General features: G+C 39.3%; 1 protein-coding gene across 2 annotated transcripts in view; it reads left to right on the forward strand.

Moving 5' to 3' along the window:
• Nucleotides 1-25903, forward strand: part of vps50 (VPS50 EARP/GARPII complex subunit) — a 121248-nt gene that overhangs the window by 19252 nt on the left and 76093 nt on the right. For both annotated transcript variants that reach the window (XM_042434658.1, XM_042434657.1), the window contains exons 4-11: nt 2123-2194; nt 9804-9857; nt 15027-15097; nt 15663-15780; nt 16486-16521; nt 16743-16825; nt 23427-23469; nt 25409-25507. In XM_042434658.1, coding sequence (XP_042290592.1) covers nt 2123-2194; nt 9804-9857; nt 15027-15097; nt 15663-15780; nt 16486-16521; nt 16743-16825; nt 23427-23469; nt 25409-25507 — 576 coding nt within the window. The remainder of the gene's footprint in view (nt 1-2122; nt 2195-9803; nt 9858-15026; nt 15098-15662; nt 15781-16485; nt 16522-16742; nt 16826-23426; nt 23470-25408; nt 25508-25903) is intronic.

The following is a 25903-nucleotide window of genomic DNA, read 5'->3' on the forward strand; positions in this document are numbered from 1 at the left end:
AGTTAAAGCTCTTTCTCACCTGAGCAGCTGTCTCTTACGCTTCTGCTGAGCTGCACGCCTACCATTGACATCCAGATTGATGGATTGCATCCGCTCAACAGAAGAAGGGTGTGAAATCTCATTAGATTTATCTTGGTATTGCTACACCATCTGAAATGAGACTCTCAGTCAAGGGGAAAGTAATTACCTATAATCCTTTGGGCCATGGATTTGCAATATCTCCTTTTCCCTTGCAGAGTTTGTTTGCTGTTTACTAAATAACGCCCTCTACCTTCTTCACTAATCTGACTTATGATCTGGCAAAGTGTATTTATTGAGCAAATTCTTTTTGTTTTTTTGAATGGAGGATAAGCTAGCTATCTTCAGTCACACAGGTGAAACCGGCGTAATCTCCTTGAAACGCCGAGCGAGATATGTTTGAAAAATTAAGATGCTCAGGTAGGGCCCTTTGAAATGTGGTTGGATTTTTTCCAGAGTCCATGAAATTTTTTTCCCAAATTCCATGTTTTCCGTTTTTTCTGAATTCTGTGCTTTACGATTTAAGCACATTTTGTCATTAGAAAGAGTGTCTTAATCATGTGGTGGATGAATAAAATTTCAACATTTCAATGAGAAAGTATCCAAAATTTAACCATACATTGAATGAAATGAATATATATCAGTGAATTTGTAGTGATGCAACACAACATTGCACTATTTTTTAATCAAAGAAAGCTTCACATTTTTATGAGTAATCGTCTGTGTGTCATAACAAATAATAATCACAAAATAACAATAGTGAAATGTGACTTATGAAGGGATTTGAACAGCGATTTGCTCAGTCAGCTGTAGGGATGAGTATCATTAGGATTTTTCATCTTTATCTTATCCAAACCCTTATCGGCCTGATTCATACTCTTACTGGTTCTTTTTCATTACTAAAGAATTGGGTTTTTTGAATTACTATTTTTAAAAAAGAATAAATTCAGAACAGGATTAGAATTGATTTATATTTTCCAATATAACTCAATATTGTTTCTAGAGGAGCAACAGCAAAGTCACTACATAAATTGAATGATTTCTCACTGGAAACAAATCTAAAATTTCCATAAAATGAAATATAATATTCCTGACATCAAAATACTGAGTGAAGTTAAGAAAGAATGAAGAACACAGACATCAGTCAGTATCAGTCCTTCCTCCTGTCCTCTGCCCTCCTCTCTCTAGCAAAGTTTACAAGAATTTGACACATTTAAGATTTATGGCAAACTAAGCTAAACAGTTAGATTACATACAGACAGCTTTTGTTTTAGCTTGTTCACAACAATTCGCTACAGACAAAACCTTTCTACATGTTTATGCTTGTTGAACAGGTGTTTTGATAAATTACTCTTATTGGCATTTTACTCGCAAAGCTTTTATTGCACTTTCAGTAATGAGCGTAGTTGTCATCGACTTCACCTGGTTCACTGTGTCCACTGCGGTGTGTGTGTGTGTGTGTGTGTGTGTGTGTGTGTGTGTGTGTGTGTGTGTGTGTGTGTGTATGTGTGTGTGTGTGTGTGTGTGTGTGTGTGTGTGTGTGTGTGTGTGTGTGAGGAGCTGAGCCGGAGAAGCAGTGGAGGACAGAAGCAGCGCGCCAGTAAATGACAGTAAAACAAGACTCTCAGCATGTTTTTTTGCTGTTTGTTCTGCTAAGGCGCTGTGAAAAAACGCTTAGGGAAAACCCTGATTTTTATAAATTGCATCCACATTTTGGCAAATTTCACTGTATTCCATGATTTACAATTGATTCCATTTTTATTATCAAATTCCACGATTGCGTCCATGTTTTCCGCAATGTGGAAATCATAGCGCCCTACTGAGGAGTGAAGATTAGCTCTCTCAAGATAAACAAAATCCCTCTTGTGGCCCTGAGTGCCAGAACCTCCACAGTTCTACTTCAAATACTGTTCTGTCTGACACACACCTAGCAGGGACTTGTACTAATGTTTGGAAGCAGCGTGCTGCTTTATAAAAGAAGGTCTTAAAGACTGTGTTTGCAGATGTGTCTGCAAAAGTCTCGGGCGCTCTCATCTGTGTAGGAGGATGTGATGTAAATAAACAATAAGGTTGCGTGTCTGTATCTGTTTGTGTGCGATTATAGAAACTCCCACCTGAGCTGAACCTGCAGGAGCTGGAGGAGTATAGAGACAAGCTGAAGAGACAACAGGCTGCAGTAAGTATCTCTGTCTGTCACATACACACACACACACACACACACACACACACACACACACACACTGGCATATGTATTAAAAATCAAGACATCAAAGGAAGTCTGTCAAAAGTTTTTATTTTAAGCATTAAAGTGAAAGTCAACATCTTTGCATTCAACCGTATCACATGGTCCTCATCTTCATGGAGTTTGCTCTGTTATCACTGACATGGCTCTGTTTTTATTTAGATAAAATAAAACTTTATTATCTTATAAGAAACTAACACTTGTTGCCACAATTTGCTGCTGCCTGACAACATCTTTAATGCCTCTGCGGTCAACGTGTGCATGATGATAGACAGGAGCATGAACTGCTGTAGACACCACAGACATGGTGACGTTTGCCATAATTATATCTTTTCTTCAGGCTCAAATATCTTTTGTGATTGGTAAATTTACAGACTGCAAACGGAGTAATTTATAATAATAATCAGGCAAGTCTGGTCTCTCAGATATCCAGAGTTCTTTGTGCCTTACCTGTAATAGCAGGCTCTTGTGACATCAGTGACAGGAGGACCATTTCCATAGCGGCAGTCATTCTGAGGTCAGTCAGGTACTAACATTTTCAGACTGGAGAGCTGGCCTGTCAACAAATTCTATATATAGAAACACGTGGGAGAGAAAGCAGCTCTTTGATCCCTCCGCTCCCTCGATCCCAACAGTCCATCGCAGATTTCGCCCACTTACCCTCCCTCCTGACATGCCTCTGTACTTTCACACACCTGTTTGTCTCTATCAGCTCGACTTTTTGTTTTTTGCCCACAGAGCTGTCCGTTAAGTTGAGAGGACGCTCTAGACTTTGCGTGGCCTGTGGCACGGTGAGACCTATTAGTTTGAAAAGTCTAAGAGTACACATATGTACTCCCGCTTTCCCTCTCACACCCTCTCTCTCTCTCTCTCTTTCTCTGTGTCTCTCTCTGGCTGTGAGCCTGAAGGCACCTCTTGGGAATAGCCATGGTAATTGCTCCAGTGTGTTGTCGGGCATAAAATCTGCAGCTATGTTTCTCAGCAAGCTTATCAGTGCAAACCTGTAATCCTGAGCCTATATAGCAAACCATCTACCTGTTTGTCTAACTCAATGCCTCGAGGCTTTTTGAAGTTCAGTGTGTGCGTCCTTTGATTTGATTATATTTATTTTTTTGAAGCACAAATTTCTTTTTTTGCCAATAATCATCTTGTATCCTAGTTATATGACTTCCAATCTGCTGTTGTTGCAGTTGTACATATTAAAAGCCATATGTCCATCAACAAGAAAGCTGAGAAAGAGACAATAGAGTTCAAACAGGAACGTTACATCATAATGAAGTGAAATGTAAAGATAAAAAATAAAATAAAATTAAACTGACAATTAAAAGACACCAAAGTAAAATAACATATAAGATTCCATACATGTAAAATGCATTTACAGTATGCTTTCCATGGGTTTACAAATATGCTGTGTAGTATACACAAATAGTGCACATTAAACAACTGTACTTATATTAACACATGATATGGAAGAGGCCAAAAACCCCCAAAGCAAAAAACAAAAATTTATAGAAATATTCTGTATTCATGTTTTTCCAGTCTCTCTCAAGAAGTCTTCACATCCTGCTGTTGAGTCAGACATTTCTAGTCTAATTAATTGGAGGCAGGGATTACACTTGTAGCCATTTCTGAATAATGACTTTCTTCTGCAGTTAATATTTCTGACCACTAACTAATGACTCCCTTCCTTGCCAGATACAACAGTTTTCTATTTTGTACCTTATATATGTTACCTGGTAAAAAGATGTTGCCTTGATTGATTTCATGCTTCAATTTGGTTCAATATGGGGAGCTCTAAAGCTTGACTCAGTATTTTCTTATGCATTACAAATGAGATACAGGAGGATGTTTGATATACGCTAGCAGAGCACGGCTCAAAGGGGCTGCTGAATTAAAAACATTTTTTTTTTTTTTTTAGTATTAATTTGAAACCTTATATACAGTAGCACACAGTGAAGTAAACATTATGTGAAATGTGTGGTGAAGTCCTAGATGTAAACGACTGTTAACAGGATGTGGTTCTCATCCCCTGCTGCCACTGATAGGAAGACCATCTCCACAGGTGGGCAGTTTACGTGTGTGCATTTTCACTGTACACATACCGAGTCTCCTACTCACACACATCGCTGCCTACTGAGACACGCAGTCGTCCGTGTGTGAAATAGAGCATAGCCCTCCGAAGAAGCGATAATAGGGCTTTCACATTCTCACCATGGGGCTGTCCTGTGACAGCCTTTCCTCCTCTCAGATGATGCCGAGGGTCTCCACACGCTTTATCTGTGACGCCATTAGTTAAGCTGTAAAGCAGTTTGGTTTAAGCGTGTGTGTTCCTGTGTGTGTGTGTGTGTGTGTGTGTGTGTGTGTGTGTGTGTGTGTGTGTGTGTGCACTGGCGGGGGTGTACGTACATGAGATGAAAGTGAGAAAGATGCAGTACTGTGTGCTGTATGAACTCTCTTTTCCATCCTTTTTTTTCACTCTTTCAGCGTGTGTGATCTGGTATGCCGACACACAAATACATCCTCAATTTCTTTATTTCCTCCCCTCTCACCTGAATCATCTGTATCAGAGAAAAAGAGACTTTTTGTGGTATCACAGAAGAGAACAACTGTTCGTCTTTCTGCCACAGTATCCGAGCTTAATTGGCATCTCTGACACACGCTGGCAGGGGCTCGTCTCATGGCTAATTGCCTTTTCGTGCTGCGAGACTTCGGCTCGTACGAAAAATGTCAGGATCCAGACACGCAGTTTGGCTGTGAGCTGTTGCCATAGTGCCAATGTAACCTCACAATTGCTAGAAAGCCTTAATTAATGTGGACACATGCTTGCATCATTGAAATTATTTGTCATCTGTTCCAAAACCGTAACTACTGTCTCCATTAATACTTTTCCCAACCTGAATCTAATCCTAGTTCTAGTCTTATCCCAAGACCTTTCAATAAATTAACCCTATGTTCACATTTTGTGTTTTTAACAAAGTGGTCATCCTCATACTGCTTCACACCTTTTTAAGTACAATCTAGTAGAAGGTACAACATTTTGCATTACAGCTCTTCCATCTGTGAAGGTGACTTTCTAAAACAGGCTGCAGAGATGTCGGAAGAGGCGATGCTAATAACGTGGTCGAACATATTCAATTTTTAATGAAACTTGAAAGCTCGGGATGACTATCCCTCCTGGAGCAGTAATGAATTCTCCCCCTTCTCTCAGTTTGCTTACGCAACCTTTGCCTAAACTCTGCCTGACTGTTCAGTCTCTGCCCGTGTTTAAATCAGGCTGAAACGATGTCATGCTGTGCAGGGGAAGTTTCAGGTAGTGTGTGTGTGTGTGAGCGTAAAAACGGAGTAGCACATCATCCCATGAACACAGACACACACAGATAGCTTCAAAGGCTGGGTGTAGCGGTGTTTTGAAAAGCAGGGAAGTGTCTCAACACCCCATTTAGAAGTCAGTCTGACAGCGTATGACACAACATACCAAACACTGGACCTTTGAAATACATTTTCCAAATGTTGTTTTCATTTGGCAATTTGGGTTCTCTTTCGCTACATCAAAAACAAAATGATCTCTCCTTAGAAGTGAAGGACCAGTGCATTATAGCACTACTTCAAAATAAATATGGCTTATATTGCCCTGTGTAACCAGTGGAAACCCTCGCTGTTGAGTTTATTCTGTCTCTGTGCTGAGCTCTGTTAATCAGGATGACTGACCCTCTCTATTACTTAGCTGCTCGATACTTTTTACTGCTACCAACCCCAATTAGTATGAGCTAATTAAGCCCTAATTGACTCATACATATTAATAAATACTCTCAGGAAGTCTCAAATACGCTTTTTCAGTCACATTTCTTATGCCTGTCATATATCTATAGAGTACAGCAAATGCTAGATAAACTGTCTAATCACTGTTTAACATGTTCAAACTCTGTGAGCATATTTTCCATTTTTTATAGATAATGTGTGTGAGCTGCTGAGTGTCATCTGTCTTCTTCTGTGACAGTAATTCCTTCACTCATTTTTCCTCTTTTTTTTTTTTCCTCCTTCATGGCACATGTCAGTGTCCCGATGGGAAAAGATGCATTCATTGTCTTGCTGTGTGTCTGAACTAATTATTGCTCTTCGCCAGTTAGTAATTTTGGACAACATTTACTCCATCTGCTAAGTATTGCATGAACTGTGCTCACTTTGCAACCCAGTTACTGCACAATTAGCCTCCATTTGTGTGTGTGTGAGGGCGGGCTGAGATCTAATGACTTTGGCCTTGTGGCTCAGGTAGGAGGGTTCAGTTGCTCACAGCTGGGTTTCCATTAAGAGTTTATGCTCTGATCTCACTCCTTTTTTAAAAAGTTTTTTGTTGCAGTTGATAGGTTGCCAATAGGTGGCGTTATGACCTCATTTTGGGGCCAGTTTGGTGAACGGTTGAGTGTCCATCAGGTCTTCTTTAATGTGATTCCACATTATTTTCTGTTTCTCCACCATTCCCTTGCCCAATCCCCTGCACTGAATATTTTTTAATCTTTGTGACCACCTTATTCATACATTTGAATGTTAAAAAACTCACACACACACTGTTCATACGGACCCTGTGGAATGAACAGTTTCAGTTGACCTGCATTCACCATCTGTTCAGGTCTCCAGCTGGACACCATGCATACTTAACACATGTTGAAATGTCATCCCCGCCCCTAGCCTTGTCTACTGCATACTAGCAGATATGAACTCCTCTTCACTGCTCTGAATATACTTAAAATGTCTACTTGGTGTGTGTGTGTGTGTGTGTGTGTGCGTAGTTACACAGAAATTGGAATGAAATGGCTCACTGAGAGTGGGAGAAAGAGGGTTGGTCTCCTGGATTTGTTCTTACTGTAGCTGCTGGAGGCTTTTCCTTCATCCTTATGGCAGTGCTCTTGAGTACAGTGTCATTATATTGAGCCACACACTGATTTTCAGCTCATGTATTTGTAGTAAGATTTGAAAGGTTCATGCTTGACATTGAAACTGAAATTGATTTTTTTTTCTTGCCCATGAGTGCTAGAAATTAGCCCTTACTGAACATCTACTGGGATGTAAATTTTTACATGAAATAGCCCTTCATGTTACACTGGGGAGCCTATTTTAAAGAGGCACTCTCACACAAATTAGTTTATTCCTCATAGTTAGTACTATTCAGCCTGTGAAAATTGTCGTATTATATGCTCTGTGGCTCTGGAGGAGCTTTGTCCAGTCTGAGAAAAATAACTTGGATGATGTCATCATGAAGTCACCAGGGTTATCTCAGTTTGGGCTAGAAAGCCTGCATTACAAACTGGGGGTGTGAAGTTTGAAAGATGTGTGTGTTTAACAGGAAGGAAATGTGGGATCCAGCCCTTTTTGAGCTTGACCCATACTAGGGTCTATATGTTGGCCTCTTCCCCTTTAGATAGATAGAAACATTATTGATCCTGAGGGAATTAATGAGCACTCACCTTCCTTTAAAGGATAGGTTTACAATTTTTCAAGTCTGTCCTAAAACAATGGTTGGGTGCCCAAATGAATACTGAGACATGTTTTTCTTGCTATAATCATTCCCCCTGTTCATACTGGACATTAAGAGATCCCTCCATAATGCACTCTCAATGTTAGTGATGGGGGACAAAATCCACAGCCTTTCTTCCACACAAAAATGTATTTAAAGGTTTATCTAAAACTAATACAAGGCTTTGACCATCCAAATTAGTCAAATCAATTCAATGTCTTTCAAAGTTACAGTCTTTTTAGTGCCAATTCCCTCTTTTTGTTACGATCCTTCCATTGCAGCTGAACAGGAAAACACGGTCCATTGACAACTCACACAGAAAGAGGGAATTTTTTACTAAAAAGACTGTAGCTGTGGAAGATATCATTTTTATTTGACTAACACAGACTGCTGAACCTTCATCATATCTTAAGATAAACTTTTAAATACATTTTTGGTCAAAACAAGGGCTGTGGATTCTGTCCCCCGTACATTGTATAGAGATGCAAACTTTTGTTGAAAATTGACTGTTTTGAGATTAAAAATGGTCACCTATGTGATTTGTGTAGATCCGAGGAGAATTGGTCAATTTTAACTTCAGCAATACAAATCCTTGCTTTGGAGCACAGGATTCCAATTATGTGGTTTGGAGCCCTCTAAACCCTGAGAACCTCTAATGCACCTCTTGAAGGGTGTCTTGTGCGTGACCATGGTTTGATTTCTGTTGTTTCCTTCGTGGTCATAGAATTATTTTTTTCATAATTTTATTGTAGTTTTATTATAGTAAACAAAGACAAATGTTTGAATTCACGTTTGCATTTATGTTACTTGTCATATGTAATTATGCATATAAACTAGATGCTTTTTATGAATTTTACCAGTTACATGCCTGGTAGTGGAAGAATGTTAATAGCATTAATAAAGAAGCTACTTTTAGCAGATTTCCAACATACTTTTTTATCTTGTTGTTCTTGTTGTTCTTGTTTTTGTCTTGTTGATGTATTCACCTCCCACATCTATTGATTCCATTTATGTGTTTTATGTAGGGTTGTTTTACCCCATAGTGGATGTTAGAATTAGTTTTCAGGTAGATGCAAATATGTTTTAAAGTAATAAGAAATGAGCATATAAAACAAATATGTTTTCTCTATTCACACAATGTTCTCATCTTTTTTACCCCTTACCTGTTTGCATACCTGATTGTAAGCACATTTTGAGGGGATCTTAATGGTCAATATGAACAGGAGGAATGATTACAGCAAGCAAAACCTGTTTCAGTGTTCATATGGGCACCTGACTGTTGTTTTTAGACCGACTTGAAAAATTGTGAACCTATCCTTTGCTGTGTATTAGCCTTTATTAAGTTTATTCTGGCCAATTAATATACATTTCTGGATTAGAAGGTGAACTGGAAAATGATCACTAACTCAACTGTGCAACTGCAATTTTCATACACACATACAGTATCCAAGGATGGAGTAGAAGAAAAACACCCAGCACCTTCTCCATTCTGTTTCACCTTGTGTATATAGTCCTTCACAGTGGCAATGATTCATTTTATTTCCAATGACCCTCAGCGTTCTTCAGCTTTTTCCCTCTCCACTAAAAGCAGTAGTGGGCAACACTCATGGCAGAGGGTCACATTGATCTCATTGCCCCACTCAATATTGTGCTTCATGCCATAAGCAGGGCACATACTTTTCAAATAATTGCAATTTCACCTCAGCTATGACTCAAATTGGTAAAAGGCACAAAGTAGGGGATAGAACATTGGAAAATACAATAGGAGCAGAGAAAATAGAGATTCTCTGAAATAAACAAGAGTGGTATTGAGACAGACACTGAATGAAATGAAACTGAGACTCCTAAAAGGCTTTTGCTATATTGTGTTTTAGATAGAGACGTATTGTATGTGATTGTTATTCTTGCTCCATTCTCTAAAGCAAGATTACACTGCCCAAGCTGTTTTTGTAGGAAGAGCATTAAAAATGCCCTCTCACTCTTTTTTTATATTCCATTTCTCATCTTTGCTCTCTCTCTTCCTCTCTGTAGGTTTCTAAAAAGGTTGCAGATCTCATTCTGGAGAAACAGCCTGCCTATGTCAAGGTAAGCTTCCAGTGTCAACTTAAGGTAACATTAAAGAAATTTTTTTTCTTTTTTTGTCCCACGCAGTCATCTCACTTAAATTTCATTGCAAAATACATCGCTTATGTGTGTCATTTTGGGGATTTTTTTGCATCTTGTCTCAAATTATGACATGTTATAATTGGGCATCAGGTTATTTTGATACTGTGTCATCTTGTGTCGACTGCTAACTGCTATCCAGATGAGGTAAAATTTTCATAACCATTGCAGTAGGAAAGAAGGAAGTGGGGCAATAATCCCGTTTTTTTCAGAACCTCACCACTTTCTGAATTAAAACTTAAGTCCATAAAATCCCTTCGTTGATTGTCTAGTGATGTTGCAATGAACTGAAATGAACCAGTGTGTGTGTGTCTTTATATCAAGTAAGCTGTTATTCAGTCTATTTTGGTCAGACCCAGTGGAGACCAGAGATTACAGGAGACCATATTTGCTGTAGTGATGAGTCAGAATGATTCTTTGTACTGATTTTATTCATTTGACAGTAGTGAACTGCTGTAAAACTGATACATCGTCAATCTGTTTAGAAATGAATACTGCAGCAAAAGTAACATTCTTGATCCTTCAAACATTAAAGTCACAAATAGTTTGCTGAACCCAATGCCGTACGGAAAAGGAGAGGAATGACTCTTACATCTTTGTGACTGACTGGTGCATTATCAGTATCTGTCAGGACTAAGTAAACATATCTCTGTGTTAGTGTACTGTATGTAATTTGTGGCTGCATCAAGTGAGCTTCAAAATCACTGGGAAGGACGGCACCAAATATTTGTGTACATGCCAAAATGCCTACATGTGTGTTTTTATTTTTTCGTTCTATATAAATGAGTTGGTCTTTTGATTCTTTTTGAGAAAGGTATTAACATATAATCTTTGCGTTTAATCAGTGAAGCTTTGATCGCTACAACACGCAGCAGACCAGTGACAGCTCTAACAAATATGGTATGAAGTGAAATTGCAGTCAAATTACTGCCATTGTCAAGCCATCTGAAGGTTGGTCTATGAATAGTAAATTGATCATTATTTCTGTGACCCTCCCTGTGACTCCGAGAGTCAAAATGACAGCAGGGCTTATTAGTAGACTTTGCCAAGGATTTCAGGGGCATTTCCATTGACCCATCTTGGCCCATATTCAGTTGGTCTACAGATGCCCTGTGGAGTTCAGAGGGCATTTCAGTATCTACATACGCTGCATTAATATCACAATGACTCGCAAGACAGATTTTCACTACTTTCACTGCTTACTACTACTGCGATTGCCTAGCATACAGAAGGACTTAGAGACTTAAAAGAAATCAAGTTTAAGGACATGCATGTCTCTTAATTTGCAGATTTCTTTAGTATATATGACCTGTGCCAAATATGCTTTATGGAAAATGTGAACAAAATGGGGACAAACATCTACAAGGCCCCTCTCACTGTGCTAGTCTGCAACATACCTACTTCTATATGAAGAGTTTCATCGCTTTTATACCTACTACTTTCTCTACTATTTTTCTTCCCCAACTCTCCTTATCTCCTTACTGTGACATTTCATCAAACATGTACACAGAAGCATGCACTACCACAGAAACACACAGTCGTAGGGCACAATGCTGCCTTTCTGCAATGCGTGCGTGCTGTGCTGTGTATAACACACATCAGTGGACTCATAAATTGTGCAGACACACATGCTTCTCCTGGCTTAGAGCTTGAAATGATGGCCCGCTAAGCATCTGATGTGATTCATAGCTATGTAGTGACTAACCTCTCTTCTGTTGGGGCCTGTGTCTGATCACTGTTGTTGCCCTACAGTGACTCATGGCCTCCCCTTGCACTCAGAAAGGATAAAAAGTGTGATCAAGCTACCTCGTGGAAGGTTACGTGGAGGCCAGAGCCATTATCTTCTGATTCATATATAGCAGTTGATCACTAAATGTATGTTTTTCACGTGCTCCAATTTTGCTTGCCCTGTCTTTCATTTGTCTACCTCTGCACTTGAGTTTGGTCATTTAAAGTTGACAGATGTAATATTATTTTCCATGAGTTGCTGGAATAAAACAATAAAACAGGTAGTGGGGTGATTTAAAAATAACTGCCCTCTCTTATCACCCCAGTTTAAAAGAGGCAGTTTAGAATTGAGTGGCCAAACTTCACGTCCTTCGACTTGTCAGGAAAGAGAGATCACCTTGCGGTAGTCCAAGCTGTAATGAATTTGCAGCAGGTAGCCCTGACTAGGTCACTCAACACCATTGCAAAGTAATGGACTTGCACTGGTGTTCAATTATTTTCCACTGGAAACACTTATTCATCACAGTCACTGCATGTACCTTTGTTTGTGTTCCCTAGTTCCTTTTAAAAGAGATTGGTAATTTGTCCAACCTTGGTGGTCATACCTACCAATTACAAGGAGGTCTTAAGGCTGTTTCATTGGAGGGACTAGAAATTGACAGGAAACGGATGTGGCAGGATGGCTAATATGTGTGGAGATATGCGGGTATGCTCACATATCCTTTAGGTAATTATGTGTTAATATGGAGAGACACAAAATTACTATATATGAAAAAATGCAAACTCCAGGTGAGGGTCCATGCAGTCCTAAATGCCATCCAACTTTGTTGTTCATTCACCGTACTGTAAAAAGTTATTTGAGCAGGGTCCAAACTATTAGAATGTGCAGGCGGGATGTGGACAGGGAGCCAGTGTATAGTCAATGTGCATGAGGGTCGCAGGGAAGACCTCTTATGAATATATGAATGAAAAGGCCTGAAAAAAATCTCCCTTGCCACTAAACATCTCTTTCTCCTCGACCTTCACTTCCCACACCAGGGCTTGTGTTTGTGGACGTTGTAGGAGTTGGGTTGTATTGTTTAATTGCACTTGAGCAGGGTCACCTTTCCTGTATGTGTGCAGTACATCCTCATCTATACATGCATTTGTGTTCTCATAGTGGACTAAAGCCTCTCTTTACTTTAAGTCTTATTCTATGTAATGTTTTGCAAGATTATCTCAATCATTCATGCTAGCCATTTAACCTCTTTTATCCACCGAAACCTGATCGACCAAATGTCCAACATTGTGCACAGTTAGGGTATTTCCTCTTACACAAGCTAAACTGATTGAGCCATATGTTTGTCAGGTTAACTGTAGCTTACAGACAGGTTAGACAACTCAGAGCAGCGGTATATTAACAAATTGTAGCCTAAGGCTACATATTGAGCACTCAGCATGGTGAGCATGTGATTCTGTTTGAAGCTGCATGTGTGTATTAAGGCCAAGGTGTCTCAGTTTCTATTGGATACAGGGTAGAAATGGCTCCTTCCTTGACCGGCTTGCTCCTGAGTGCATGTTTTTTTGTAACTACACTGAATGTTCTTGACTGTTGAACTGAATTAAACCAGCCAAACTACTTATTGATATGCAAGTCAGCGATTGATTCATTTTACAACTTGGACTTTCCGTCACTTTCATGATATTGGTGAGGTCAGGAGTTTGGGATTTTACTGTGAGACTGATGCCTTTGCATTAAACAGCTTGAATCCTTTCACTGTGAACTTTCTGACGAGTCTGGCTTCAATGAATTTGGCTCTATTACTAAGTCTAGACATTGTACTGGTCTACAGTTGTTAACGGTGTGTGTGCTAAAGACACTACACTGTTCCCAGTGTGTAAATCAATCTAGTGGATTCAGTGTCTAAATTATTCCTCAGCTGAACCTGGTGAGTCAGCCCAGTCTCAGCCAGTTCCTGCTGCGTAGCGAACAAGGGCAAACTCTGAGGACACATTTTAATGCACGTCTGAATGTACAAAGACCGCTCTAGCACCTTCATGCATTAATAAAGTGTTCTCACTAACAAAAAATGAGTCGCAAAGGCATCAATGTGAGTGTTTTATCAAGTCCATGTTTCCCTTGACCATGTAAAATCAAAATTTTGATGGAGATGTTCAGAGTGTTGGCTGTACTAACACTTGGCACCAATACTAGTATCACATTTGTAACATTTGTAAAAGTATTCATGGAATTATTTTTCTGGATAAATATAAAGGCATGGTAATGTTGGCTAACAGAGCCAATTTCATAGTTGCTGAGTGGAAATGCTTAAGAGTCGCATGGTAAATATCCCCTCAGAGAAAACCCTTTCTATTGAATCAACCTTTGCAAACCGTTGGAGTACTTGTCAAGGTCTTCGTCAACACTCAAGATCATGAGGGGAGATTGGTTTGAATGGGATCATTGATCTCGTATCCACAGCTGAAGTGCCACTTTGATGTTGTTGTTATTTTTTTTATTACCGTTGAAAATTAATTTCCCCAGACTATATTCCGTTGGTAAAAGGTTGTTTTATATCTGACAGTGTTAAGAGGACATTTTTGTGAACACTGGACCTTTTTTTGTGGAGGGGTGATGGAACATTAAAAAAAGAAGATCAAAGAACAAGCCTCTCCCACCTCAGGCATGACATCTGGCAGATCAAGAAAATAAAAACAAAAAAGAGGATGAGAAAAGTTGAAAATATAACAGCAATACAATTTGTCCCTCGGTTCTGAATTGGCTGAGGGGGTATTTGTTCTCTGTAGGGGTCATTGAAGTGGCATAATAACTGAACTCTCGGAGCAAAGTGCTCATTGATCCTTCGCTAAATGTCAAAGCTCTGAAGAAATAAAGGTTTTCTATGAATTTCTGTGTGTTTTTGTTGTCTTGAACTACAGTTCATTGCACTTCTGCGCTGATGATACATGCCTCACAATAATAACACCATCTCTGATATCTAACTTCATTAAATTTTCACAGCAGGATGCACCTCACAGAAGAGCGCCCTGATATACAATATGTGTGCATGAGCATTGCTATTAATGTGTATGGAGAGCTTAGTGGGGAAAGTGATTTCCTTGGTAAATGACATCATTAGAGACATTTCTCACTGACAGCACTGCACATGAACCAGTCAAACAATATCTTTGTGTCCTACAGGTATTACAAGAACAGAAGATGTTTTCTTAGCACCCAAAAAAAAGACGTTTGAACAAAATTAGTGCCAAAGAATATTCCAGGGAATCTTTAAAAAAGTACCTTTTTAAATGTCTTGGTATTTATACATAGGCTGCCTTGTCTTTTAGAATCATTTTTACTGCTAACTTTTTGCTTGTTCACAGGAACTTGAGAGAGTGACAGCATTACAGACCAACCTGCAGCTGGCAGCTGTCATTTGCACTAATGCGAGGAGGTAATAGTGTTCTATTATACACTTAATATAAATGAAATAGCTATTGAAATAGGCCATTCATACTCCATCTGCATACTAAGTGTTTTTGTCAGAACCTAGATAACTGTGTCTTCCCTTCATATGTTTTCAGCCTGTCAATATTGTCACAAATGACAAATTGTACTGTTTTGTTTGCCTGTGAAATGAACTTGCCACTACACATGATATACCGTTGAAGAACGGACATCATGACCTACCCCTCTAGGTGGAGCTGGAATATTGAAAGATTAAAATATTCATACAAGTTTTGTCCAAAATCACATATATATTTCATCTTTGGCTGGTAAAATAGGTTTCTGGTGCATTGATTGCAACAATGACTCTAAAGAAAAAGTACAACACTACTATGTATTATTCTGTTTAGTAATATAGATCCAGTTACATCAGTTCTGGACCTATTCTGTACTTAATACAGAGATATACTTCTCACCACAACGTATTGGACTTCTAAATGCTTGTTAAACATAGTATTATGAACCCGTATTGAGCGCTATGTTCTCTCTGCTCTGTGACTTTTTTCTTAAAGGCAACTGAGTGTGGCAAAGGAAGGATTCACAGAGGCCAGCCTGGGCCTATTGGCCAATCAGAGAAGACGACAACTGCTGACAAGCCTGCTTAAGTCGCTGAGGACCATCAAGACGCTGGTAAAGTTAACACACAAAAACACAAACTCATTCCTAGCCACGTTAGACCAACTTTAAACCACAAGTAGTTAAGAAACTCCTGTTTAAGTGGCAGTAAGATGCTGAATCCATTCAGGCTCCAGGAGTGTTTTTCTGTCATTTAGCCTGACCTTTGACCATCTAGAGACTTTCCTTTTATTAATTAATTGTGTAAAAGTTGTTTATGTAGTGAACACACCCATAATTACATTACAGTTATTTTTGTACTATTATTGTCGACGATTGTACTTTTCTGACCTGCAGCATAATGCAAGTACCCTGTAATTCTGAGGGAAGTTTTTTATTCACTTTTCAGTGTTTCTTTTCTTTTTTTTCGGATCCTCTGGGAATCTGACGTACTCTTTGCAAGACTCAACACTGAACTGTTTGTCTGAAATGCCTTAAGAGACACTGCGTGGTGGGTCACCATTGTGACATAAATCAACTGGTCTTCCTCACCTGATTTAAAGATTGCAGTTAATTTTAATGATTTTTTTTTTTTTTTTTTTTTTTGCTTTTAGAATTTTCTTGTACAATAATCATTATAATACAAAAAATACATTCAACAACGTGGTCACAGCTCAAAATCATGTAACTAGTGTTGAGCTAGTTTTCACTCAATATTTTGGCCTGTTTGTGATTTTCTTGCGTGTTCATGTCTCGCTCTTGTCATTCTTCCCCTCACAGCAAAGAACAGATGTAAGACTCAGCGAGATGCTTGAGGTAATCCCCCCTACACACACACACAACACAAGCACACTAATACACATGTGGAGATATATTTAAAGTTGACTTCAAAGGTCAAATTTTAGTAGGGATTCTGCATTGAAAGCCATTTTTAAAATGTTCACAGACTATACTGTACATGAAATACCAGTGAATATGCTGTATTTTTTTTTTTTTTTTACATGCCATTAAATGACCTCACTTCTGTGTTGCTCCAGGAGGAAGATTATCCAGGTGCTATCCAGCTCTGTCTGGAATGCCAGAAGGCTGCCAGCACCTTCAAACACTACAGCTGCATCAGGTACAGTGTGAACAGATTGATCGAGTGGTCTTTAGTCATATCCAAATGGGAGAAGGCATGGTCTGTATTTTCTACGGGTGGAAAATATTTTAATCTTTATAGATTAAAATATGATTTAAATGTGATTAGTAGTATTATTCTGAAATCATCTGATGTCAACTCTATTTCAGTACAAGAAATTGGCCTCCTTTTAAGTATTGAAGCTATCTTTTCATCTAATTGCAGATCGAAGAATGCTATAAGTTTTTGTTTTCACCATGTTTTCTCCCAAGGTTGGAATTGAATTGCTTTGCTCTAAAAATGTCTTATTAAGGGGCTTTTAAATGCCTCTTATTTTGTTCGTTGTCATTTCCTTGCGGCAGTGCCATTACACCAGCTATGACGTTAAAGTAGTTTTTACCATCTGCCAATATTGTCAATAGGCTTTTAGCTTTAGAAAAGTCTACAAAGTCTCAGTGAGTGTAAGTAAACACTGTTGTTTGGTGCTGGAGTGTTTGGAATGTTTGAACGCAGCTGCTGGCTTGAAGCATATTATAGCTTATCTCTTATCGTGAAGGCTTTTAGTTCTAAGGTAGTTGCTGAATCAAAAGGTATCCAGTTACAAGATAAAGAGAGACATGCAGACGGCTGCCCAGTATTCTATATGGCCACTATTACACTGCTTTATACACTATTATACTACTATTATATGTAGCTATTATAGTAAAAAGTATGGGCACTGGTGTATATATTAACCTGTCCTTTTATTCCAAAAGTCGTACAAGAAAGCAAAAGACAATAATAAATCCCTGAAGGGCGGGAGTGGATGAACCTGATTAACGAGTAGCTGCCCATACAGGACGCTCTTAGAAGTAAAGCGAACGTGCCCGCAAGGAGGCAGGGATAATTTCACTGGTCGACACTACACCTGGCCTTCTATTAGTTGGGAGTTTTTTGACAGGATGGTTGCACAAAAAATCTGTGAGCAGACGTTTCACAAGTGCACAGAAGAAGCCTGAGTGTGAGGAGAAGTGCTGAAGCAGGTGCAGGAAATCTGTGCAAACAACAATACATCTGAGGGCAAGCATACAGTTTGAGCAGAAGCAGAGCAAATCTAAGCGCAAGCTGTGGCTATTTGAGAGCAAGGGCAGGGTTTGAGGGAAAGAATTACAAAATCTGAGCGTGAAATCAATAAATAATGCTCTCAAATTGAAAGACCTCTTGAATAAACATAGGAAAAAAGCCCCATAGAAGTGAGTTGATGTCACCAGTAACACTAACAAGACTCGCTTACCACAGAATATTAACAGAGCAAAAAGGAAAAACAATGGGTCTCTGGCTGTTACGATGCCGTTTGACTGACAGATTGACTGCTGGGAAATGCTGATCAGTAAGGAAAATTCCTCCCATTCCTCACTCCCACTTGCAGCTGCTGTTTATTTGCGTGGATATCACTTGTCTTCACTTGTCATTAACAGCTTGGCATGTCCATTCAGCGATACTCGCTGAATGTACTGGTTTTTTTTGCAGCTGAATGACAGTAGAGGATGGCGGTGTGTAGAACGGATCCACTTTGTTTTCCCACCAATTGTACCTCCCACTGTAACAAACCAATCAGCCAGGAAATGCGACCGTGATCATCAGTGTCGCCGTATCCATATGCGGTCCAGATGTGTTAGCAAACTTGTGTCGGTGACAGCTGGATAGAAATTCGATTGCCCTCCTCACCTGTGCTTTCCTTTGCAATATGCTAATACCACTTTAGCAATGGTCTTTAACATTAGTGCATTGATCACACATCTGTCATGCTTTGCATTAGCATGCAGCTCTCTGCCCAAAATTGCTAGAACCCAGACTGCCGCATCACCGCCTCTATAAGCAGCTAGTTGCCGGTCTGATGCACTCTGATTTAATCTTGTAGCAATGTTTTTCCATGCACCGCTGAATGCCCGACATGGAGGCTTTGTTTCATTCCTGACCTTTCTTTCTTCCTGTCCCTAACCCTTTAAAAGTCAATATTGTTTTCCCAAGAAAGCAGTTACACAGCCTCATGCCCTGCCGTGGTCCATTTTCATCAGGTGGTCCACATGGGCAGCTATAGGGCAGCTTAGAGACCCCTCATGTCAGCACAGTGTTCATAAACAGTGAAGCTGCTCCTGGCCAGAGAAAAACAAAGCTGCTCAAGGCTACGTTACAGAGTAATGAATGAATGAGTAAATGAGAAAAGATGTTGGGTCAGTAATAAATTATGGTAATACCTACATAAATCATAGAATACATTCCATTCGGGATTGGGTGTGTATGATTAGCAATCATCCTTGTTTTGTTTTTTTTAAGAACGTCCTTGATTTGTTTTCTTCTTTACATCATTAGAATTCAGCCTGGAAGAAATCATGAAAGACATAAGATCTACAACATCAATTCATGTTAGCTTCTCATCTACCTAGGGCTGCAACTAACGGTTATTTTCATGTTCAATTTATCTGCTGATTGTTTTCTTAATTAACTGATCAATCGTATTGTCTATAAAATGTCAGAAAATAGAAAAAAATGCATGTTGTAATTTCTTAAAGCTCAAGGTGACATCTTCAAATGTCTTGTTTTGTCTGATCAACATTTGAGAAGCTGCATTTTTGCTTAAAAAAATTACTAACACGATTATTAGATTATCTAAATAGTTGCTGATTAATTTTCTGTCGATTGATTAATCAATGAATCGACTCATTGTTGCAGCTCTACATCTACCACCATCTCTTGCTCCTCACTTTCATTATAGTAATAATAAATGAGAGGTTGTTCTCTGCAGGGTTTATGGATATGAGGATGCAGTATGAGGGACAGCTTGTATATAATGTACTATAATCATTTTATTTTACATCTGAGAATCCTTATGCAAAGCAATGAAAGAAATATGCTACAGGTAGCTTTTATACAGAACATCTCTTACCATTAACAAGCTTTTCTGTCCACTTCTAGGATTTAATCCATATATACAAGTAAACTAGTATAACTACAATATACTAGTTATTTTATACCAGTGTGTCAATGGGTTATTCTAGGTGAAGCTCCTCCAGATCTCCACTTCAGCTAATTGCCTCCTTAGTATCCTTAGCAGGTGGTTTGTTCAGGCGTTCTAATCTATTCGAAGGGCAAGGTGGCTCAAGAGGAGCAAAATGTAGAAGAGAGGGCAGCTGCGTTAATTTCTGTGTCATGGATATTCACCGTCTCAAACACACAAGCAATTTTGGTCAGGCTGCCCAACATGATACTGTAAGTGCTGCCGATGTTCACAAAGTTATTCAGAGCCACGCTACCTTCCTTCTCCTCTTTGTGGTTGTTGTATATATTCTTTTGGAGGCTGAGTGGGTGATTGTGTGCCAGTGAAGATCTCCATATTAATCAGCAGGATCTTAGGGCGGATTCAAAGTCATGTTTGTTACTTTAGTCATAAACTATGTGTTGTTTTGGGGGTGTTTTTTTCACTTTGGCAGCTTGCTTTCACACCTACAAATTGGGCTGAACCAGTGTGCATTTGTGTGAGTGTGCACCAATTAGTATTTTTTTCAGCCATGCTTGTATGTTTGGAAGAAACGAGATAATAAACATTTTTGTTTATTTGCAGCTACAGTTTTTTTTTTTTTCATGATGAGCTCCAGTTATGCAATCATTTCTCCAGTTAACCTGCTTTAGACAGACATGTTATCTTCTTTCCAAATGTTTGGATTTAATTGGATGTTCACATAAACTACTAGATGGAAGAGTCGGTGTAACAGCAGAGTTGCACACTATTATTAGTGGACCAGTATATATTATAAATAGCAGTAAAATACTCCTGTAATCCTAGAAAATTGTATGATAAGTGTGTTTCTAGAATAAGAAATTACCTGAAATACTCTAATTGCCTAATGTTGATTGGACTGCTTTTATGATGAAGTTGGCACAAACCGACAACAGATGCCAGTTGTCTTGTGAAATACAATCAAACAAACAAAAACAGAGGGGAGCCCAACAGAATGGTTGTCTAAGTGTCCTTCGAGAGCCATCTGAAGTTAGTGAGCTGTTGGTGTTAGAGCCCATGTAACCTCGGGGCCCATAACTGAGAGCTCTATCTGTGTAGAAATGGCCACAATTCCACTAGAGATGCCAGAACCAAATGTCTCAATATCACACAAAATCTTGCACTTCAAGAAAACAAGAAAACAATCCAACATTCCCCCAGCTTTGTCTCCAGGCTTTCTTCTTTGAATATTTCTCTTTTTACCCTCTCCTCTTTTAACTCTGCTTCCCAACCTGCATAGTTGTGGCTGCCATTGCCCCTTCTCACTGTGTTTCACTCTTCAAAGCCCTTCCCCTACGACTTTGTTGCTTCTCCGCCTGCCTTGTAACAGTGGGTGACTCATGACTCCGGCAAAAATGGCATTCTCACAAAATCAGAGCATCCGGCCGGATCTACGAAGCCACAGATTGCCTATTTATCGAGTCAGCAAGCCACTGTGGAGGGACTTGCCTCAAGGCCCTGTGGACACCTATTGCCAGTGATAATTGAAAACCAGCTGAACCCCACCCCCTCCCCCTGATTTCCACATAACTCTATTTCAGTCCTCCTGTTCCCAGCAAGGAACAGATTGTGTTTTTTTTTTTTTAAGATATGTTTTGGGGTATTTTTTACCATTATTGGATAAGCAGACAGAAAAGCAGGGAAGAGAAGGGGGCATGACATGCAGCAAGGGTCCCTAGCCGGAGTCAAACCAGGGACGTTGCACTTATGTGGCATGTGCTGTAACCATTCAGTTACCATGGCGCCTCGGGAATAGATTGTTAATTAGGTTTTTCTCCTCATCTGTTATTTATGCATTCTGTCTGATCATGGAAGGGTGCCAGTATGTAGGGTATGCACAATCAATGGACAGTGTCATTTTATAACAAGGACAAAATAACAGGAGGACCGGATGATAACTTGGAGTTGACTTCATGTGTTGTTTGACTATTCAATCATCCCACAAACACTTTGGCTGGAGGGTACTAACCTTTAACCCCTTATCACTTGTGTTACGTCATGAGTTTTTTCTTTCATATGCTTTTCCAGTACTTGCTCAGTTCGTGGGTTAGCTCTTGTTGCTCTACCACACTGCAGCGTGGGAGTAGACTAGAATGTTCTGAAGATGAACCGAGCATTCATCCTGTTGGCCTCTGCTCCTCTGTTGTATCTCCTAGTCTGGCTGCCGGAACTGCTAGCCTTTGTTTAGCACTCTCTGGGGCCTTGCATATGGACAATATTATAATATTTCTTCAGTAGTCAGGACCTGTTATTGATCAGTGCACCCTTCTGTAGCTGAGTCAAGTTATTTTGTATGCTTTCATTATCTTGACCTCCAATTTTAGTTGCCGCCGAGAATACCGGCTACTGTTTCTGAAGCAATTCATATGATTAATTTATATATATATAATTTATATGTTTCAACTTTTAGGAACTGTTGCTTTTCAGTGTGTGTGTATTCCCATCTATTACCCCTCCATACATGTACACAAAGGCATATACGAGAGCGTTACAGAGTCTCAAATTTTGAATTGGAAGGCTCATTTTGTTACCTGTGTGCAAACGACCTGTGGGACTCAATCTGCAGTCTCCTCTCGCTTTCTCTGCTCCCTCCTCCTCACTCTCTATCCCCAGCTGAAGCTGAGATGCTTAATTAGCAATTTGTTAAGGACACTCTTTCCCCTGAGCGACTGCGGTCTCACAAGGCACAACATAAGAGCAGGCTGACCTGAAAAAGACCCCGAGCAACGCAGGGACAGAGCTAGGGAGACAGTGGAACAGAGGATGATTATGAATGGGTGCAGTGCAGGGAGTCACAAGGGAATTGAAATTGCGTCTTGGGATTGGTAAAATAGTCATGATTTCTGTTGCTACTTCTCAGCTTTTGAGTTGAAAGCATTTCCCAGGATGAGGCGAAATCGGAGGATGCTCCAAGGATGTGTAGGCGTTTTGTATCCGTGATAGTTTGCGCACACACACACACACCCCCTTACGCTAATATAATTTATATAGTGGATTCCACTGTAGAAATTCAAAAAGGACTCCTCCTCACAAAATATTTGTTGGAAATACATCCATCACTTATATTTTTGCTCCCTTGTTACCCTGTACTGTAGGAACAGATTTATGGGACACAAGGCTGCAGCTTGTTAATAAATTAGTTATCCTTTAGATGAGTTTATGCAGCAGATGTGTTTGTGACATGCTTGCTTTGGTATAAAAAGTATAATAGACAACCAATTAATTGCAATTTTCATAATTGAAATATTAAAATTTATGTCATTTATTGGTAAAAAATGCATAACTTTTGTTGGTTACAGATTCTTAGATGTGATGATTTGCTTGTTTGCTTGAGTTCAAATTTCGACTGCTGGTCGATCAAAATAAGACATTTTATTAACTCACTTGGACTCCAGTAGATTGTTGTGGCAATTTTTCTCTATTATTTGTGATATTTTACAGACTAAATGGAAAATATTATAAATAAATACGGATAGATAAATCAATAATGAAACTTATTTGCTTCCATATTCTGGTTCAGGATTTAGTAACGTAACCTCAATAATCTCCTTTTTTCCCCCACAGCGAATTGAATTCCAAACTACAAGACACTCTGGAGCAAATAGAGGTATGTGCCTCCCCGCCTTATCTCTAATTCCATTATTTGAGAGCGATATCTGTAAAGAGACTGTAAGCGGTGTATAATACTTTGCTTTAACCCTGTAATTTTCCAGAAGCCCTCATCTGAAAGAAGCAATTTATACTTCATTTTGACATGTTGATAGTTTGGCTTTCTCATTCTGGGTCTGCCAAATATTGACATATTCAGAAAGTCATTATTATGAGTGTGCAAGCATGTAAATTATATCTGTTTCATCTCTAGTTGTGTTGTGATAGTTGTGTGTGATAAATGGTATGCAAAGCAATTTTCTCTGCTCCGCTGCTGCTGCTGCTGCGGCTGCTGCGCTTGAGTAGATTAATTACTTACAGTTTTGTCTGTACACAAGAAGCAGACGTGCATGTAAGCACACATGCGCCAAGGTGCTTGTTTGTTTACCTGTCAGCTTGAGTTTGTGAATAAGCAAAGCAAAATCCTCTAAAATCACATAGGTAAACACTTGCACAAAACACAGTCGCAAACATCAAGAGCAGTGTTTCACTCTGCATAGTTCACAGCTATATTGCTTACTCGTCTATCTCAAGTGCTAAGCTCAATTGCTAAGAGCCCAAAACACACATTTAAGTAAACATATGCTGTATTTACACACATAAACATGCCATACAGTATACATACATGCACATGCACATACAAGCCCTCCAGAGTGAAGATACTTTTCAATTTGTCATTTGTTGGTGGTCGGTGTAGTGTGTAACATCTCTTCTCTCTACAGGCGACACTTCTTCTGTCCACAACACACACACACATTACACACATCACTCTTCATAGCGTGCTAACCATCTCCGTCTAGGCACTCTATAGAAAAGCAACCAACCAGTCAACTGAGTTGAGCAATTTCTCAATAAATAAAAACACAATGAAGCATCACTAGCTGCTCTTGAGAGGTGACCAAGCGCAGTAGGAATATAGAGAACATGTCATCAGTGAATTTATTTTGTGAGGTATGCACTGTTGTTAGGTGTATTCGACATTAGGCATCACACCAAGTTGGCAATGTTTTCACTGAATAAAGTCACAATGAACAAAAATCACTCTGTCACTGTATTTAGTAATGTATCATTTTCCAGCTTGTTTTCCTACTTAGCCCCTACATGTAGGCTTTTTTAAGTGATTATATCATATGTCCAATTATTGTGATTCCATGAGTTTGAGTTTCTTAACAAAGTGGGAAAATCTCATTGAAAATTGGCACAATCTATATGTTGCCTTCAACTCATTCATTCTGTGTCCTTGGGCACCTGCATTGCTTTGTGCCACAGTGACTTTATTGATACTACCACTAGGGGGCACCAAAGATGCAAATTCGCAATTCTACACATAATGGCTTTAATCTTCAAATGAGTATCTTTGAGTTTATTTTTTCATTTCTTTTTCCACAAGAAAAAAACACTATCAGATTTATTTTCAGTGTGTATTTTGATCATATAATGAGATCAGTTTATAGTTTGTTTTTCCACACTATACTTTGGACTGTGAATTAAGTTCTAAAACGTTCAGCTGTAGTTTTTGCTTTAGGTTCATGCGCAGTTTCTCACTGAAGGCGTGAGAAGATGTGAAGTGATGCAAGATGTTTGATAATTTAGCTTTTGTCAGCGCCATTTTCTTTGAGGTCGGCTTAGTTTGTCAGGGTCATTCCACATCCCTGTACTTCCTTGCTTCCCACTATCCTCGTCTTACTTTCTGACCTCTCTTTTTTATCTCTTTGTCAAAGACTTACACACACACACACACACACATTCCAATTACCTGCCTTTGGCCTTGTGTAGTAGCTATACATCTGCACATCTATATCTTAATCCCTGGTTTAACGTTGATAATCCTTCTCTTTTTTCTTTACTCTCAATTTCCCCCCTTTTTCCCTTTGTCATCCAACTATTTCTGGCTCCAGGAGCAGCTTGATGTCGCCCTGTCGAAGACTTGTAAGCACTTTGATGTTGCGCACTACACCAAGGTCCAGCTGGCCTACACACTCCTGGGCAAGACACAGGTCAGTGGTTTGACTCTTCTACAAGGTCACTGGGAATGGACGAACTTGACTGAAAGAGATTTTCTACTTGTTGTCTTCATGTACTGCATATATGCTTTTGCTTATGCCCTTACTTTCAGAACTTTTGGCTACCTTTTAGTCCAACAACAGTATAAAAAAAAAAAATCTTCCGCAGGCAGATGGGTTAAACCATCTCAGAAAACATGAACATGTAATATGGTTTATTCAAGTTTCTCTTTGTGGTTCCTTTTTGTACTCCAGTGAGTGAATCCAGGGTCTTCTTATTGGAGTAGAGAATATTTTAGGCTCTTTTTATTGAATGAGCGAGGCCACAGGGAATGCATGTCATCCTTTGTGATTGCGTTATGCACTGCTTACTGTCAATCAACTGACACC

This window comes from Thunnus maccoyii, chromosome 15 (genome assembly GCF_910596095.1).
Source record: "Thunnus maccoyii chromosome 15, fThuMac1.1, whole genome shotgun sequence".
NCBI lineage: Eukaryota > Metazoa > Chordata > Actinopteri > Scombriformes > Scombridae > Thunnus > Thunnus maccoyii.